Source organism: Pogonomyrmex barbatus, unplaced genomic scaffold (genome assembly GCF_055798465.1).
Source record: "Pogonomyrmex barbatus isolate J1 unplaced genomic scaffold, ASM5579846v1 scaffold17, whole genome shotgun sequence".
NCBI classification, from domain to species: Eukaryota; Metazoa; Arthropoda; class Insecta; order Hymenoptera; family Formicidae; genus Pogonomyrmex; species Pogonomyrmex barbatus.
Genome location: NW_028297113.1, coordinates 6,294,355 through 6,311,123, shown reverse-complemented (window position 1 = coordinate 6,311,123; position 16,769 = coordinate 6,294,355). Strand labels below are relative to the sequence as shown.

The window sequence follows — 16,769 nt, the reverse complement described above, 5'->3', positions numbered from 1 at the left end:
CAATCACAGAAGGAATATATTTTTAAACCACAAATTGACAATCATTCAAATGTCCATGTCAAATGTCCCTAGAATCCAAGTGCTGCTAACTATGGAAACGTCCGATGGAGGGAGCGACGTAACCGTGAGCGACGATTCGATGACGATTAGGCTGCAGCAGGGAGGGGAGGTATCGAAGCGGCGTTGAAGGGGGAGGGATGGCGAACGACCGGCGTTTCGGAGCCGCGTATCGGTAGTCGCGAGACGAGGCAGTCGGTGACGGGTTGTGGTCGTCTAGTGTGGCGTAGTGAACAGTTTCGGTCGTCTCACCTCCCCTTGTGTTCAAAAATGAGCTGGCAGGATTATGTTGATAAGCAGCTGCTCGCGTCTAGGTGTGTTACCAAAGCGGCGATCGCCGGACACGACGGCAATGTGTGGGCGAAATCTGAGGGTTTCGAAGTGAGTAGCAACTTCTGAAAGAATATTTCGAGAAACGCTAGAGAGAGAGAGAGAGAGAGAGGGAAAGCGAGAAAGATCGAGAGCGAGAGAGAGAGAGAGTAAGAGTGAGAGAAAGAACGAATGAGTAGGAGATAGTCGTGAAGCGAGAACAAGAGAGGACAAATAGATTTGGTAGCACGCCCCCTCGATAAAAGGGAAAGTGCACGGAACGGAGAGCCCTCCGGTAAGGCGTGAAACGTGCTTTGTCGGCGCGAGGGAAAGAGTGCAAATGAGCGAGGAGTAAGAGCGCGAGAAGGAAAGAGAAAGAGAGAGCGCGCGGACAGATGCTCCGACGAGATCGTCCGCGCGGACGTTCTCGTTCGAGCTCGTTCGTCTCGAGCACGAAACGAACCGGTTCGAACGAACGAACGAGCAAGCGAGCGAGTGAGCCGCATCGCGTCGCGCCGCGCCGCGCCGCGCCGCGCCGCGCCACGCTGCGTCGCGAAGTGCAGCGTAGCACGGCGTAGGATAGCATGCACACGCACGTCGCTTTCTAACCCCGAAATATAATGCCACGTAGACGTGGACGGTTACCCGCCCGTCCGGCAACCAGCCGGCCGGCCGGCCGGCTAACTGGCTGGCTTGCCGTTGGGTCGATTGGTCGGCCGGCTGGTCTCTTTTCATCGGTCACGCGACGTCTCATTTCATCAGAACGTCATAAGAACCTCATAGAGAACGTCGTCGCTTCGACGGCAAATCCTGGCCCGCGAAAATCCGTGAAATGGTAGAAACGACGAATGAATCGTCCATCCGTTCGCTCGCTCGCTCGCTCGTTCGTTCGTCGGGGGCGGCGGCGGTGGCGGTGGCGGACATGTTTCGTGCCGTTCCTCGAAGATGCGCGACGGCAGATCGATCGAGTCGCGTTGGGCGCATAGAAGAGAGTTCGTGTCGGCGGACCGCGCTGGATAACCGATGACGGGATAGCATCCTCGGCACATGGAGCGTCGGTCACAGCTCGCCCGCCCGCTCGGAGATCGATTCCGTATCCGCGCGCCTTGAAAAGGGTGTGGCGGTGCAGCGGCGGTGGCGGTAGCGGTGTTTTCGCCATTCCGTCACGCTTTCGCACGATGATGGGGAAAAATCTGACTCGCACTCGCGATGCTTAAAAAATACGCGGATACACGAGGGAGGACAAATTCTATGACAGCGAGTCGTGGCTTCGGTGATCGAAAGATCGCGTTCTTTTCTCGCTGAAACCAGAATTGCCGAAATTCCGGCGTTTCGTGTTAGCTCATTTATCTTTCTCTCTCTTTCTCTTTACAAGAAGGAACCGTGCAGCGGTCTTTTGGCGATCGGTGACGACAACGACGACGACGATGACGACGATGACGACGATGACGACGACAACGACGACGCTTAACATGGCCGCCAACTCGCCGGGTACACGTCGCGGGCACGCACCGCGACGTGAAAATGGTGGTCCATCTTATCGGCGACTGCGAATGACTCTTAACAGGCCGATCGCGTGCGAAGCGCCAGAGATCCGTGGATCCCGGACGAGAACGTCCGTCTCGTAGCTCGCGATATGCAGACGAATGGAATTTTTAGGTTAGCCTAGCGTTAGTCACGTAGGCACGAGATGAGCACGAGGCGCTTTTGCCGGTGCGTCTATTATATGCGGAATACTTCGGCTCAAATAACCTAGCCAATAGGAATTTTCTAACGCTAATATTTTATATATCAATATTATTTATCTTCAAGTCCGAAAATTTATTCGCTTCTTAAATTATATCTACTCATCGTATTAAAATTTTAATTGAACGGAGACTTAATCGTCCGTTTTGTCCATCACACGTTTTGTTTCACGATGTCCTTTTTCAAGCAAAAATTATTTTTGCTTTTAATACAAAGGAAGGATTTTTAAACAGAAAAGAGAAACATAATTTTTTTTTTGTTCTTTATATTTTTGACTTCAGCATCTTTCTTCTTTCAACTCTTTTTCTCACATTTGATTTTATTACGTCTTATTAATTAAATTTTGATAAAAACCATATAAAATAAATTGTTTCAAAATTCTTACAACTAAAAACTTTTTTGATTAACTTAAATGAAACTCAAAAATTGGATTTATATTTGTTGTTAGATTAATTTGTTCATCTTTATCAAATTATAAGCTTTTTCTTGAATTATTTAAAATCAACATTAAATATCAACATTTGAATCGTGATATTAAATTTGATTATTTAAAAATAAATGCAGTATAAATACATTTTGAATCTAAACTTCTACTTAAACTTCAATTTAAATTTAAATTTCAGCATTTATAGTTAAATTTGTAATCGTGAAATTATCATTTATCAGTAATCGATTTACAATTAATTCAATATTCGAAATTTTATACAAATTTTTATATAAATTAAATTAATCTCATTTCAATATAAATCTTTTGTAAAATTCATCTCCATATGAATATGCATATTTTTTTTTTTTATAAATCAGCCTTATTCATAAAATTTTTCTCATCCTCCATTTTAGTGACATTCCATGCGAATGCGAGAATTTTTGTACAAATAAACCTCGTCGATTAAAGGCAAGATTAAATTTTTTCCAATTTTTCTTCGTATAGATCTGGCTGATTTGCGCAAACTCTGCGCTTACAATAGAGAACGATAATGTCGGTGATTATCTATATAATCGGGAGGACCATGACGTTGCAATGTTTCAAATCTGGTGTACGGCTGAAACGTGACAATTATAGCATGAGAAAGATATTTCTGCATCGTTGTGCTGTTCAGGGAGTTTTCACTTCGTGATCTCAGTGACGTGCCTTTTCTCGAAGTCCGCTCGGCGGAGTTCTATTGTCGTGTTTCACTGTTGCACAATGGATCGATTCTTTAAAACGAAAAAAAAAAAAAAAAAAATTTCGTGGCTCGAAGAATCTTGCAGTGAAAGCTGCTATCGTGATTGGTGCGCCCTCCACGTTGCACTTTTGAAGTTCACCGCAAATTCTGTCGGTAAATCTGCCGGGAGATAACCGCAGTTTGCAAAATACGTTCGTTTCAGCAAAATCTAAAATGATTATAATAACATTGATATGACCCATTTATCATATAATCCCGTGTCGTGTTTCTTTCATCAACATGTTTTTAAAACGTTTCGCTTTAATTGCATCGTAATGACAAATAATAAAAAAATATCGAAATGCCAGGTTTTAATTTAAAAAAATTACGATTAAAGGGAAAGTTAGAATATAGATATTAATAGTTAGTTATTAAGAAAATTTTGTTAGTAAGGAAATTTTCCTTGGCGAGTTTTGGTAGAAAGAAGAAGATAAGACCCTTTCTTTTAAGTCTTTTAATCCATGTGAGATTAATGGAATATTATTGATTTATTATAAAGATATATATATATATATATATATATATATATAAGATATATATTATAAAGAACCACATATGTATGAGTTTTAATTATGAATTGAGATTGAAAAAGATTTGAAGATGGAAGTATCTTTCTTTCCTATGAATAATTCTGTATATTGGAAATCCCTTATTTTCCTTTTCTCATCAATAGAAAAGAATCTTTATAAATATTACAAATATAATCGTTTCTGCCTTCAATTTTAGTAGAAAATATAATAATTAGAAAAGAGCAAAAATCAAAGATCAAGTTTCCGTAATTTGAATAGCTCTATTTGGGAACGATTTAAATCCGTTTCCACCAACATGTAGATTAACCTCGATTTAATTTACTTTTTATCTTTTTTTTTTATTTCCAAGAATTAGAAAAAGATAAAGAACAAATTAAACCGAGATTAAAATTAATAGACATTGGTGTTGTAAATTATATTAGATTAGAAATACACGCGGTCAAGGAATGAAACTTTTATGAGCGGCTTTTAGGTCGACATTTGCAGGAATGATCCAGTCAAATCTGAGAACAATTGTAGATTAGACTAGGATAGGATAGGATAGGTTAGGAGTGGTCCCGCATGAGCGCTCGAGAAGCTATCGCTAGATAAAATCAGAAAATAAAGGTCGCCAGCTGCAGCGTGGCCTCGGCGCGCGCACTTTCTGGTCTCCCAATGCCAAAATGGCGACGCCGGCCGGCTGGCCGATAGACCGGCCGATCTGTCGATTGGTCGGTCGGCCAGCAACCTCGCAGTACCGTACGGCGACCAGAATTGTCGGCGAGCAGATCCCGATCTCGATAAAAATATTTTCTTTAATCCGCTCCTAATACAAGCAAGAATTTATTAAAATCAAAACTTGATGGTAATTAGAATCGAAATTGAAATAAAAATTACAGTTTAAATAAAACGAGACTAATTAATTAAAATCATCTGAAACATTATGACACATTATCGATTAAATGTTAAATAAATAAAGAAAAGATTTTGAAATATCAAAATGTTTAAGTGAGCTAATTGTTTTTACGAAACAACGGATGATGAAAATAATTGTGTGTCAAAAGAACAGTGGGTCGAAACATCTCCCGTTAATTCTGTTAGGATAGTTTCATAAACTTCTGATTATTTGAATCGTTCTTTTTGAAGTTTACTGATTTCGAAATAAATATTACAAAAATGTTGTTAAATAAACAAGTATTTCTATAAAAATAACAAAAATATATGTAACATTATTTGGTTTTTCTTCTAGTTCGCTTCCCTTTTTTCTTTCTGTTTTATTAATTCTGTTCATGAATCGCGAAATCCTGGGTGTATCGAAAGACTGCGATTCAGGACAAGGTCGCTGGTCAGCTCGAATATAAATTAACGCTCCTTATAAGACAGAAATGTCGTAATGTATAAATAATAGTTGTGATTCGAAAAAGGCAAGGAAATGATCTGGCCTTAACTACTGCGAATTCAAATTCGATTTTTTCAGACGAAATAACGTTTCTTCACACTTTAATACTAATAATATTTTTACGAATAAGAAACAAATTTATTTTACAAAATTTTACAAAATTTAGAGTCGAATGTTTTAAACATCTTTCTCTTGTTACTTGTTAAGGACTTAATTTAGTTTTACTAGAAAGTTCTCGAGCTGGCTGCACGTACATACACCATATTTGTATCCAAAGGGTTAGACGAAGATGAAACATCAGCTTCAAAGGAATGATTCATCGTTTTCAGGGCCGTACCATATCGGAAATTGGTCCCATGTCGTCGTCTTAGAATTCTATGACTCATGTTTTCAACAAGCCTCATACTTACATTCTCACTATAAAATTAATATGAAAAAGAAACACTGTTCCTTCTCGATCTGATGGAAATATCTTATAAATCCGAGCACATAAGCAGTAAAATAAATCGAAGAATTTTATTTGGCATTCTTTTGAATTAAAGCGAGCAGAGGTTGCTTGCTGTGATGATAGTTTTGAATTATCTCAAAAATTTAAATAAAGCAATTAAGAAATTTCTTATCGTAGCGTATACGCATGTGTATGTAATAATAATAAAGTGAACAAGAGAAATTAAAAAATATGTAAACTGAATCATTATCATTAAACAAATTCAGCTAAACAAAAAGCAAATTTATTTACTTTTAATGCAACATAGTAAGATACCCGATAACTGGTCTTTATCGCGTGTCCGATAAATCGAGAGAGTCTCTCTATTATCAGTACGAGTCAAGGAAAACATAATCATAGTGATTATGACTCATGAATGTCAAGTGAAATAGATAAAATATACAAATATTGAAAGAAAATTAAACATACATTGGAAAATTTTGTAATAATATGCTGTAAAAATAATATATAAGTTAAAAAAATGTTTAAAGTGTATTTTCTTCTTTTAATTTTTTTTTTATTTAAAAAAATCTTTAGATAAAAATTAATATCAAAGAAGACACTGTAAGCGTTTTTTCTCGACGATGAGCTATATACGTATCTCTCGATAACGGGCATATTAAAAGAATGAATTCTTGCGAGGGTAACGTGAAATGACCTCCTTTCTACGGCGCCGTCAGCGAAAAGTATAAAAAGTCCCACTTAAATGTTTCCTCTCTCGACTAATTTTTTTTTTGTCCATTCAAGATATCATTTGCGCTTTATTTTGGGGGGATTCTTTCCAAAATTTGAAATTTCTTTCTCAATAAAAAATTTATTAAGAAGGACCTCTCAATTATTTTAATTATTAAATATTTTTCTAACTAAACGGTGTAAATGCAAAAATTTTGCAAAGATAAGATAATTTTCTATATATGAAATAAAACAGAGAGACTTAAGTGTTACTTGTCGAATTCGGGGGAAGACGAAGACGGGGAATTTCGTCAGGAGGATCCGATTTGCTCGTGAGACCCGCATTTGCACTTTAGCCGGGATGTATTTTTCAGCTACCACGTTTCGGGCGGAAATAGTTACCGAGACAGAGTGAGAGAACAAAAGTCAGTCGGGCGTGCACGAGCGTGCAGAAACCGTGAGAAAGAAGACGGCGACCGGCCGTATAAAGACGCCGCGTAATCGGGTGCGCTTATAGTTCAAGGTCGTCTTAGATCATCCCGGATTAACTGCAACGTGCAATTCGCGCGTCGACATTTAGGCGACATCGATCCGCTTTCACTCCGACCACGTCATTTTATGAAAAATAGCTCTTTGAGATCTTTTTTTTTTTTTCCTCGCGTTTTTTGAGAGAAAGAAAAATTCGTTTGCACCTGGCGGAGTTATTTCCGTCAGGTCTTCCCCCCCCCCTCCCCCGGAAAGAAAATCCACCTTAAGTCTCGAATCAAATAGGCTTGTGAGCGAAAAGTAAGATTTCATGTGAAACGTGATTTTATGCTGAAGAGAAGCGAATTTCTCTCTCTCTCTCTCTCTCTCTCTCTCTCCCTCTCTCTCTCTCTCTCTTTCTTTCTCGGCATTTATCTTCGATGAGATTAAGGACTCGTCGTCATCCAACTTGATGTAGGGCGACCGCTATACTTGGCAACAATTGCTATAGTATATTGGATCGATGCTAACGTGAATTATGGCTCTTATCGTTGATTATCTCCCTTCTATGTCGGCCAACTCGTTAGGCACGAAAGGGTTAAGAGCAATTGACTTTGAGACACTTGGCTTTGAAATCTGAGATCTGCCATGCGTATTTGTCGTGTTAGGTGTTTCCAGAAAATTTATGCGAAAATGTCAGTTGCGAACATGTACCACGATGAAGAAGATATCAGAAGGGATAACTTGAAAGAAACTTCAAGCCTTTGTCCCTCCCACTCTTATTTGCAAAATAAAAATATTCGCTAAAACGTAAAGTCTTAACTTTAAGTCACATTGTATTTTTTCCTGTACATTTTTAAATTGCAAAATGGTGTTAGCTGTTTTAATTTGATGTCTTTTAATGTATGAATCATTAATTATTATTAACTGAAATTTGCATTAGTAAAAAGGAGGATTATCAAGTTTTGCGTGAATTCGTGTTTCTGAACGTACGTTAGGTAATTTTGATATACTAATGTTATCAATAATGATGTCAAGATTGATAAACATAGGTAGGATATTTCTACATATATAGTCGTGTACGAAAATACATAAATCTCACAAAATTTAGATCTAGGATAAAGATAAGGCTGGCGAAAAGTGCCAGGTTAAGTTGTACTGTCTATATATACGACATAAACGCAAGTAGAAATCATTATGATTTTTTTCATCGCAACGTGTCTTTCAAATATCACTCGAGAAACTCGGTGAACTTCGAACTTTTCCTAGAAATATATTCTAATGGAATAATACACTTCGATGTGACATTTGTTGCCAGCTTGTATGACTACTTCCGTATGTAACATTCCATTTCCAAGTAAATTTATTATGTGATATTCTATCTTTTACGAAAGAGTTCTTTCGAATGAATTTTAGATCGTTTAATAATTACGGCTATTGAATTATCAGTCGTTCAGAATCAATCTTGATTTGATATTGTGATTAAATTGTGCAGAGCATACTTTGACTTTTTCTATTAGAGATATCATCTATTCTAATTTATCATTTAGATATATCTAATAAACTTGGACTTTTCTTCTGTAGAAAACTATTATTGCAATTATTTTTAACAGGATTTTATTTTTACTTTGCCGAATCTTTATCACACAGTGCTATAAAGTTTTTTAAGTCGATAGATATATTTTTAGATTTTTAGATTTTTAGTGCTCGCATGCTAAAACTTTAAGCTTTTGTTTTCGAACTGTTTTCATATAAATTTGCTGGCATCTTGTTGTTTTCTTTTTTATATCTATTTTACAAAAATTCTTTATTTTGTCAATATTTTCTTGGTAACATTTAATTTTTTTCTTTATGTATGAAATGAAAAATTCTTTCTTTTATGTTATAATTAGTTTCGGTTGAATTTAATTGTATATTTAATTATTTAGTCTTAAAGTAATATTTGTTGAAATAAAATTATTATTAGTGATGAGATATAAAATGCTAATTTTTTGTTTGACTCAGCGTTCTGTATTGAATTATGAATGAAATATTTGTTTGATGTACAATACGCAAGTGTTTACTTATGCATTCCCATTAGATTCAGAATTCATCTGCGAGAAAAAAAATGGATAGAACATATACATGAAGCATTTTTAAATATATCCATTTCTAAAGCCGATTCTCGTGTATCCAGCGTGAATGACGAAAGGCAGTCGTCTGTTTGCGAAATCTGATAATCATTCTCGTATATCTCGTAATCCGAATGCAATAATACATTCAATGATGTAACAACAGACAGCATCGTAAACATGATTTTGTTTGCGCGTGTTCTTTACCAAAATAAATCTCTCTCTTTCACACTCAATCTCCCGCAACTTTTTATGTATTTTATTTTAAAATAATTTACAGCGAGGAAGAAAAATGTAAATTTAAGTATAATCATTTTTATTTTTAATAAACCGCTTATATACTAACGTATAATGTATAATATTCTTTAACATAGTGCGATTTCTTACCAAATCTATCGAAAACAATGGCTCGGTAAAAAGCGTATTTCTAAATTAAAAAAATATTTTTATTTCAATTTTAAATTTACAACAAATGTCTGTAAGCGAAGATTCCGCATTGCGCGTTCTTCTTTCTAAGAAAGTTATAACTTTCAATAGACAATATCCGGGATTTATATCGTGTAGATTGATCTCGATATCACTGCGCGTACTGATAAAGGCTTTTCCTTTATTTCTAGGTAAGTAAAGAAGAGCTCGCGAAATTAGTGCAGAGTTTCGAAGAGCAGGACATCCTGACGTCGTCGGGGGTTACCTTAGCCGGCAATAGGTACATCTACCTATCGGGCACGGACCGTGTGATAAGAGCAAAACTCGGCAAAGTCGGCGTTCACTGCATGAAGACGACGCAAGCCGTAGTTGTCTCCCTGTACGAGGACCCCATACAACCACAGCAAGCCGCATCTGTCGTTGAAAAACTGGGCGAATACCTCGTGTCCTGCGGCTATTAGGTCAGTATGACAACTTTCCCTCCAAGTAATCCAAGTAATCCAAGCGATCAACAACAGTTGAAATTTTATCGTGGAATTTTATCGTCGAAGCGAGCATTGCCTAAATTGTAGCAGTTGGGAAATTTTTTGCCGCTAGTCTTGGAGGAGATAGATTTACTTTTACGCTCTATTATTTTTTTAAAAATATTTATTAATTAGATTTGAGTTTCGCTTCAAGGATTCTTCGAAATCGGCATTTCTCGAAAATATTAAAAAAAAAAAAAAAATCTTAAAAGTTTAACGATCTTCTAAACCTGTAAAAAAATTCTCGTCAGAAGTTATTAAGTATCTGACACGTTTAAGATTATTAGAAATGAAATTGAATAAAAACACATATTCGTTCATAAGACAGAAATTTGAAATAATTGAAATAGTAATGAAGGAAACATTATTATACAAGGAAACATTTTCTCGAAACATTGAACAGATATTTTGTGCTTGCGATAGATTTTTCAAGAAAGACTTTTTTTTTTTTTTCAAGTAATCGAAACAGTTTTAGATTTTTACACATTTAAAATGATTCAATGTGTCTTGGTCCAGTCACCACCTGCGTGACGTATCGGATTAACGCGACGATTTATTCATGATTTCCCCTTCGCTCGGTCGCTTCAATTTAACCGGCAAGCTTTCCTCCTCTCGCGTCGCACTACGGGCTTATCATTATCGGCTTGTCACTCAATACTCGTCCCGCGACATTCGCACACGCCCCTATTGTGCCCCGCTGTGCGTTTTCGCGCGCGTCCGTCACACCGCTTCTGCAATTGGAGAAAATGTCCTCCCTTCGTCGGGTCGATGCCTCTAATATTGTCTACGTTCCTATATAATTGCAATTGATGATAATTCAAAAAATGCAGACATTCAGTATTTGTGAGCAGAATCGAAAAGAAATTATTCGAAACGCTAAATTCAGGGCTTTTGAGATGAATCACGTCAATTTTAGCCGATTTTGAAATTTCTCATTTAAAAGTATTTAAACTTTCGATTTGAGCAGTATCGATAAATTAAGTCTGCCATAGCGGGATATCTCACAATGTCATGATATTAATCTACTAAATAGCTTTAATTTTTTTAATTATTATAATTCTCTGATAATTTGTTAAATCTTTTTTAAAATATCAATTAATATATTGACTAAAAACTTAATAAAATTTTGATTTTTCATCAATATTTATCGTAATAATATTATATCGCAAGATAATTAAAACAATGATACTGATCATTTGTAAAATTTGTTGAGGAAAATGATATTCTTAAAAAAATTTATTGAGAAATAAAAAATGTTATTAAAGTTATTTCTTTGAGGATTTTATCTTTATTTTATAAAAAAATATTACAATGTTATATTTTTAATATTAAAGTATTTATAATTATATAAGTTTATTTTTTTAAATTTTTTAGATTTTAGTTTGAGATTTAACGAGTCACTTTCGAAATTTTTTATGACGACACGAGTAGGAAAGAATAGAGAAAATCAAATAATAAAATCAAATCTTAAATTTGTATTTCTTAAATTTTGCCTGAAGAAAGTTTGAATATAATAATTGAAAAATTCGAGAATTCCAAGGGAGAATTTTTTTCCAATGTTCGAGCGATTATCTCGCGGTGTGGAAACATCCGCGGGATGCTTTAATATATACATCACATTTATCGTAAATGAAATGGCGAAACTCGAGTTCTAACGGGTCTCCCCATAGACCGGAAAAATATAATGGCGCGAAACCGATTTTATCCGGTTGTTTCTCGCGATAAACTTGCGGCGGGATTCAACGTGTACATGCGGTCGCGGTATAAAGCGACCGCTTTGTCAGCACGGATATTGCTGCTCGCGCCGGTACTCTTGTATTACGAACTCGAATACAAGTCGAATACAAGTCGCGGTTACGCGCATGCATATATGCATGCGCGCAATGATCGCTTGGGTACGCGTGCGAGTATATCGCGAGTATATCGCGAGTATATCGCGTTCCGACAATCGCATTGCAACTACCACGACGTGGGGTATATATCGCGAGAAACGAAGAAAACAGTAACCTAATAACGGAATAATGGCAAATCGCATTCGCGTTACAATTCTTTTGTAAAAAAAAAAGTCCTTTCGAGCTCCAAACTGTCGCTTTCAAGCTCCGACGTTAGACACGTTTCGTCAATATATAATCTTTGAAAAATTTAACGCTTGAAAATGTTGCTCCGCAAGTTAATTTACGTACGTGTCCCATTTGACCCGAGCGTTGTTAAATAACTTTGTTATTGTTCTAAATAATAGGAAAAGATTGAAACCACCAAGCACTTTTCTAAAGGGAATTTATTTAAAACTTTATTTGAAACTTGTATAAAATTATATACAAAAGTTTATAGCAAATAACGATCCTTTTTGATCATCTAGTTATCTAAAATATCATTGGATGTATAATAAAAAAATATTATATATTTAAAAATAAATTTTCTTTCGCTCAAATTAATCTAATACTCTTTTTTTTTTTATCGATCAATGATAATAGAGTAAATATTCGATTAGTTAATTTAACTTTTATTTTAATATCTAATTATATTTACTATTTTTTGTTTCAACAAGTTCGAGAATATATCAGCGGTTCGAATTTCACTACCAATTTCAGAGTTTGGAATACCTTTGAAAACTCGTTATATCACGTCGCCAAGGTTATTTTTCCGAGAGAAAATAGAATGAACGATTTCAGTGTCGTGACGAAGTTCGGCGCTCGGTTTTCAGGCGACGCGACTCTGCGTGACTCACAAACGGATAATTCTCGACGAGCGTTTTAGCTTGATATCAGCTTGCGTCGATGACTAATCACGCTACACTTGCGCACTCGCCTCGGTCACAAGGTGGCATCACGATGATGATAAACATTTTTTTTTTTTCCGAGAACGACCGACAGACAAGACGTCGCCTTTTCATAGATTTTCACGAATAATTCGTTCGCACGATATCTTTTGAATCTTAAATTTTGTACATTTACTTGTTTGTCCGACATCAGGTTGGAAATGAATGTACAAGTATGAGTAATTTTCCATTATTAATATAAAATATGACAATCTATAAATTTTTTATATATCGACGAGTCATCCGCAAAGAGAAGAAAATTGATTCTGGAAAACGCGCGACTGCTATCGTCGTTAGTTTCCATGTAGAAAATAAAGGAATTGATTGAGAATACTAATCTCTTTTGTTGAAAATAATTTTGTGCCGAGTCTCCGTTAATCTCTGTTATTACTTCTCTGTAATAACAAATTATCTTGCTTAAATAACGAAATATATTGTAGTAGTTTGCTTTAGTAGCAGATTAAATTTGCTTTGGCAGCAAATCCATATATAAAGTCCATTTATAAAGTCCATAAACAAATCTATCTATAAACAAATTCACTCATGATTTTATGCAAGCTATTTCGATATAACGCTGCGATATCAAATAATTGTTTATGATAGCGTAATTTACATATTATATATATATGCAATAACAATTATGATTCTGCTGCAGCCATGAAATCTTTTTCTTTTATTTACTGATTATTATAATTTCAAAAAGTTTGATGTTTGATTTTATATTCAAATATGATGATGGCAATATTTTAGGAATTTTCAAATACATCCTATTCTTAAATTTCGAAAAAAGTATGACAATAATAATATATTTCTGGGACAAAAATCATACGTATCAGGAATATTTCATATATCAGAAAAAATAGAAGGAATGACATCAGGAGTGACATTTTGCTATTAAAATCTTTTATATTTCTTTGGGTGAAATTAAATTAATAAATCTTATTCAAATGGCGTTTTGCGCTTTTCCTACTTTTACGTAAAAGCGAACGCGTACGGAGTGTAGGTCTCGCGAGAAATTACGTCCCGCAGCCGACTAATCTGCGCCCTTAATCTTGCTTTCTGTTACAGTAAACCTCTGGGACCCAACACAAATATCTAATATTAATAATAAACGATACGATCGATTATTTTAATGAACAGCGAATGGAACATGCGCCATGCCGCACGAGTCGCCCGGGAACTGCCGCACGCCCTTCCGCGCGATCCACGATGAAGATACAACAGCAACAACAGCAACAACAACAACAACAACACATAGTCGAGAACAGCAACTACTCCATTACTTGCTCGAGTCATCATTCTCTCCTCTTCGATTTTCTTTGATGCGATGTAGAGAACGGGAAAGGAAGACACGCGCGAGCTCATGCCGAATACACGCACGCATCATACGTAAACAACGACGTGTCCCTCCCTCCCTCCTTCCCCCCTTTATCACCCATTCCCTCGCGCCCTCTGTCACCGCTCTCGCACGCGTATAAATCCGACGTCCTTTCCTCACCTCCCCCTCCCCCAACTCCCCGCCTCCGCCCCCGCCCCCGTTCCCCTCCTCTGCATCATACATACGTACTTAAGCATCTACGTGTGAATCTCTTAGTTATGCGTGTTTCGCGTCATGTCGCGTCGTGCAATTTAACACAGCGCGAGAGCGTCGGAGATCTCCCGGAAAGCTTCGGCGTCTTATGCATACCCCGATACGGATATACCAATGTCTCATATTACCACGTCTGCTCTCTATCTACTCCCAAACCCCCCGCCCTCCCCCCCCCCCATGAACGATCAACGTGTAGACACAACGCAAGTCTCCCGAGCGAGACGCGAGGAACGCCCCGACGCATCGCGCGAGGAGAGACGACCGAGCGATCGATGACGGGACGCCGGCGATCGACCCGGAGGTCGGTCGGTCCGGATAAATCCGCCGCCGTCGTGGCGAGATGGCGACCATCGCCAGCACGGGACGACGACACCGTGGAGCCGATGTTGTAGGGCTCGCGAGCACGCGTACGATTCTCCGATCACAAGAGGGTAGGAAGGTGCGCGAGAGCGCGAAAAAAAAGCGCGCGGCGGATTGTGACGCGCGTGACGATTCCTCGCGCGGTGAATTTCCATCGGCTGCGCTTCCAGCAGCACGGGGGTCATGAGACTCGTGAACGGGAGGCTGGAACTTTGTGTGCGCCTCCACCACTCATCGAGAAGATCGCGATGGATCGTGACGCGCGTCGCGAGATTCGTCACGAGAAGAAATCGGCTCCGAATGCGAACGTCGCGTCGTCCTCCACTTCTTTCCGATTGCGCGCATTCACTTTTTTTCCTCCGGGAAGGAAGGAAGGAAGGATGGAAGGATGGAAGGATGGAAGGAAGGAAGGAAGAAGCACATCGGTCGCTTCCGCGAGGAATCGCGGTCTTTGAGCTTGGATTTGTCATCATCTCTGTCGCTGTTTAAGAGACACGCGTCTCGCGAAGGTAGTTTAGTCTCCGCGGAAGCGATCGATCTCGTCTCGTAAATCAAGACAACTCGGACACAGTCGCTTCGTTCATGCACTAGCTTTACGTGTGCACGAGGAAATGCACATCGACGATATCGGATATCACGGATATCAGAGAGAGGAAGAGAAAGAGAGGATGTGTGCATGAAAAAGAACGAGAACGCAAAACAAACTTTTGTGACCGTTTTACATGATGTTTCGCTAAAACGATACAAACACACATATAAATTAAATATAAGAAAGAGAGAAAGAGGGAGAGAGAAATAATGATAATAAATAAAAATAAACTATTGTGTGTTAGGCTTACTATCTTTTTCGTAGAACACGAAAGGGTGAACGCGTGTGCGCACGAGCAGAGAGAGAGAGAGAGAGAGCGAGAGAGCGAGAGCGACTCCGTGTGCGTATGTCAGGAATGATAAAATAGACTTTGAAAATGATAGCGATCAGGAGGAAGAAAAAAATAGACAAGAAATTTCAGCAAAGGATAGAATGAAAGAGAGAGAGAGAGAGAGAGAGAGAGAGAGAGAGAGAGAGAGAGAGAGAGAGAGAGCTGGAGGTATGTGTGCGTGTGTGCGTGCGTGTGTGTGTGTGTGTGATTTGGATAGGTGGGTGTAGGTGTGAGAGGGAGGAAGAGAAAGAGAGGATGTGACGAGGTAACGAGAGAGCGGAGGTATGATGATGGCGATAACGATAGCGGCGGCGATAACAGTGATGACGATGAAATGATGCGGGCGAGCATGCGGCAGCGGGTGATACGGCATGGATTGGCCGCAATCCTGGCCGCCTCCCCCATTCCCCCAAGAATCGATACGGTCCTTTTAGCTATTTACTGTCTTTATTATTGCTATGTGTAAGAAGAATAAAACAAAATGGCGAACGATGTGTCATAAACTGCTGAGATTTTTATCGACAAGACGGTGAGGGAGAAAGAGAGAGTGAGTGTGTGAAAAAAAAAAAAAGAGAGAAAGAGGGAGAGAGCGAGAGTGTGCGTGAGTGCTAGAGATAGAGAGAGAAAGAGAGAGAGAGATATGAAAAAAAAAAAAAACATCCACATCAGCGTATATATAAAACATACACATATACACGTATTGCCTCATTTACACGTGCATGCGATGGTAAAGAAGTTTTACACGGCAGATGCATTCGCAGGTATATCGATAGCGGAATTTCTCGAGGGGGTCCATCGTACGAGCCTAATACCGATTCGCGAGACAAATTCGAGAGAGGAAACAGCAGCGATGATAAGTGAGTTAAGAGATCAATCTTTTCTTTCGATTAGTTTATATATCTGTGTAGAAGTGGCGGCCTGATTTCTCGATATGCGCTATAACGAGAACGTCGAAATGTTAATTGATATTAATGTTTCGCGACTATATTATTAGATATCTCACTGTTTTATATTAAATATTAATATTAAAATATATAAAATTCTGATGACAGTTTGATATACTTGAAGACCATCCTGTTTTTTAATGGAGAGAGAGAGAGAGAGAGAGAGGAAGGGAGAGGGGGGATTTTTCTACTGCGTCGACAGGGGAGATGAAGGCCCAAATTAACG

General features: G+C 38.1%; 1 protein-coding gene across 1 annotated transcript; it reads left to right on the top strand.

The window, feature by feature from the left end:
- Nucleotides 1-203: 203 nt before the first annotated feature.
- chic (profilin chickadee) lies at nt 204-16,650 on the top strand. Its single transcript, XM_011646699.3, has 3 exons — nt 204-438; nt 9,578-9,847; nt 13,797-16,650. The coding sequence occupies exons 1-2, from the start codon at nt 328-330 to the stop codon at nt 9,845-9,847; spliced, it is 381 nt and encodes a 126-aa protein (XP_011645001.1). The 5' UTR covers nt 204-327; the 3' UTR covers nt 13,797-16,650.
- Nucleotides 16,651-16,769: the final 119 nt, after the last annotated feature.

Coding starts and splice junctions, on each gene's coding strand:
- chic (XM_011646699.3), top strand. CDS start 328: ATGAGCTGGCAGGATTATGTTGATAAGCAGCTGCTCGCGTCTAGGTGT. Junction 439..9,577: donor CGAAATCTGAGGGTTTCGAA/GTGAGTAGCAAC, acceptor CTTTATTTCTAG/GTAAGTAAAGAAGAGCTCGC.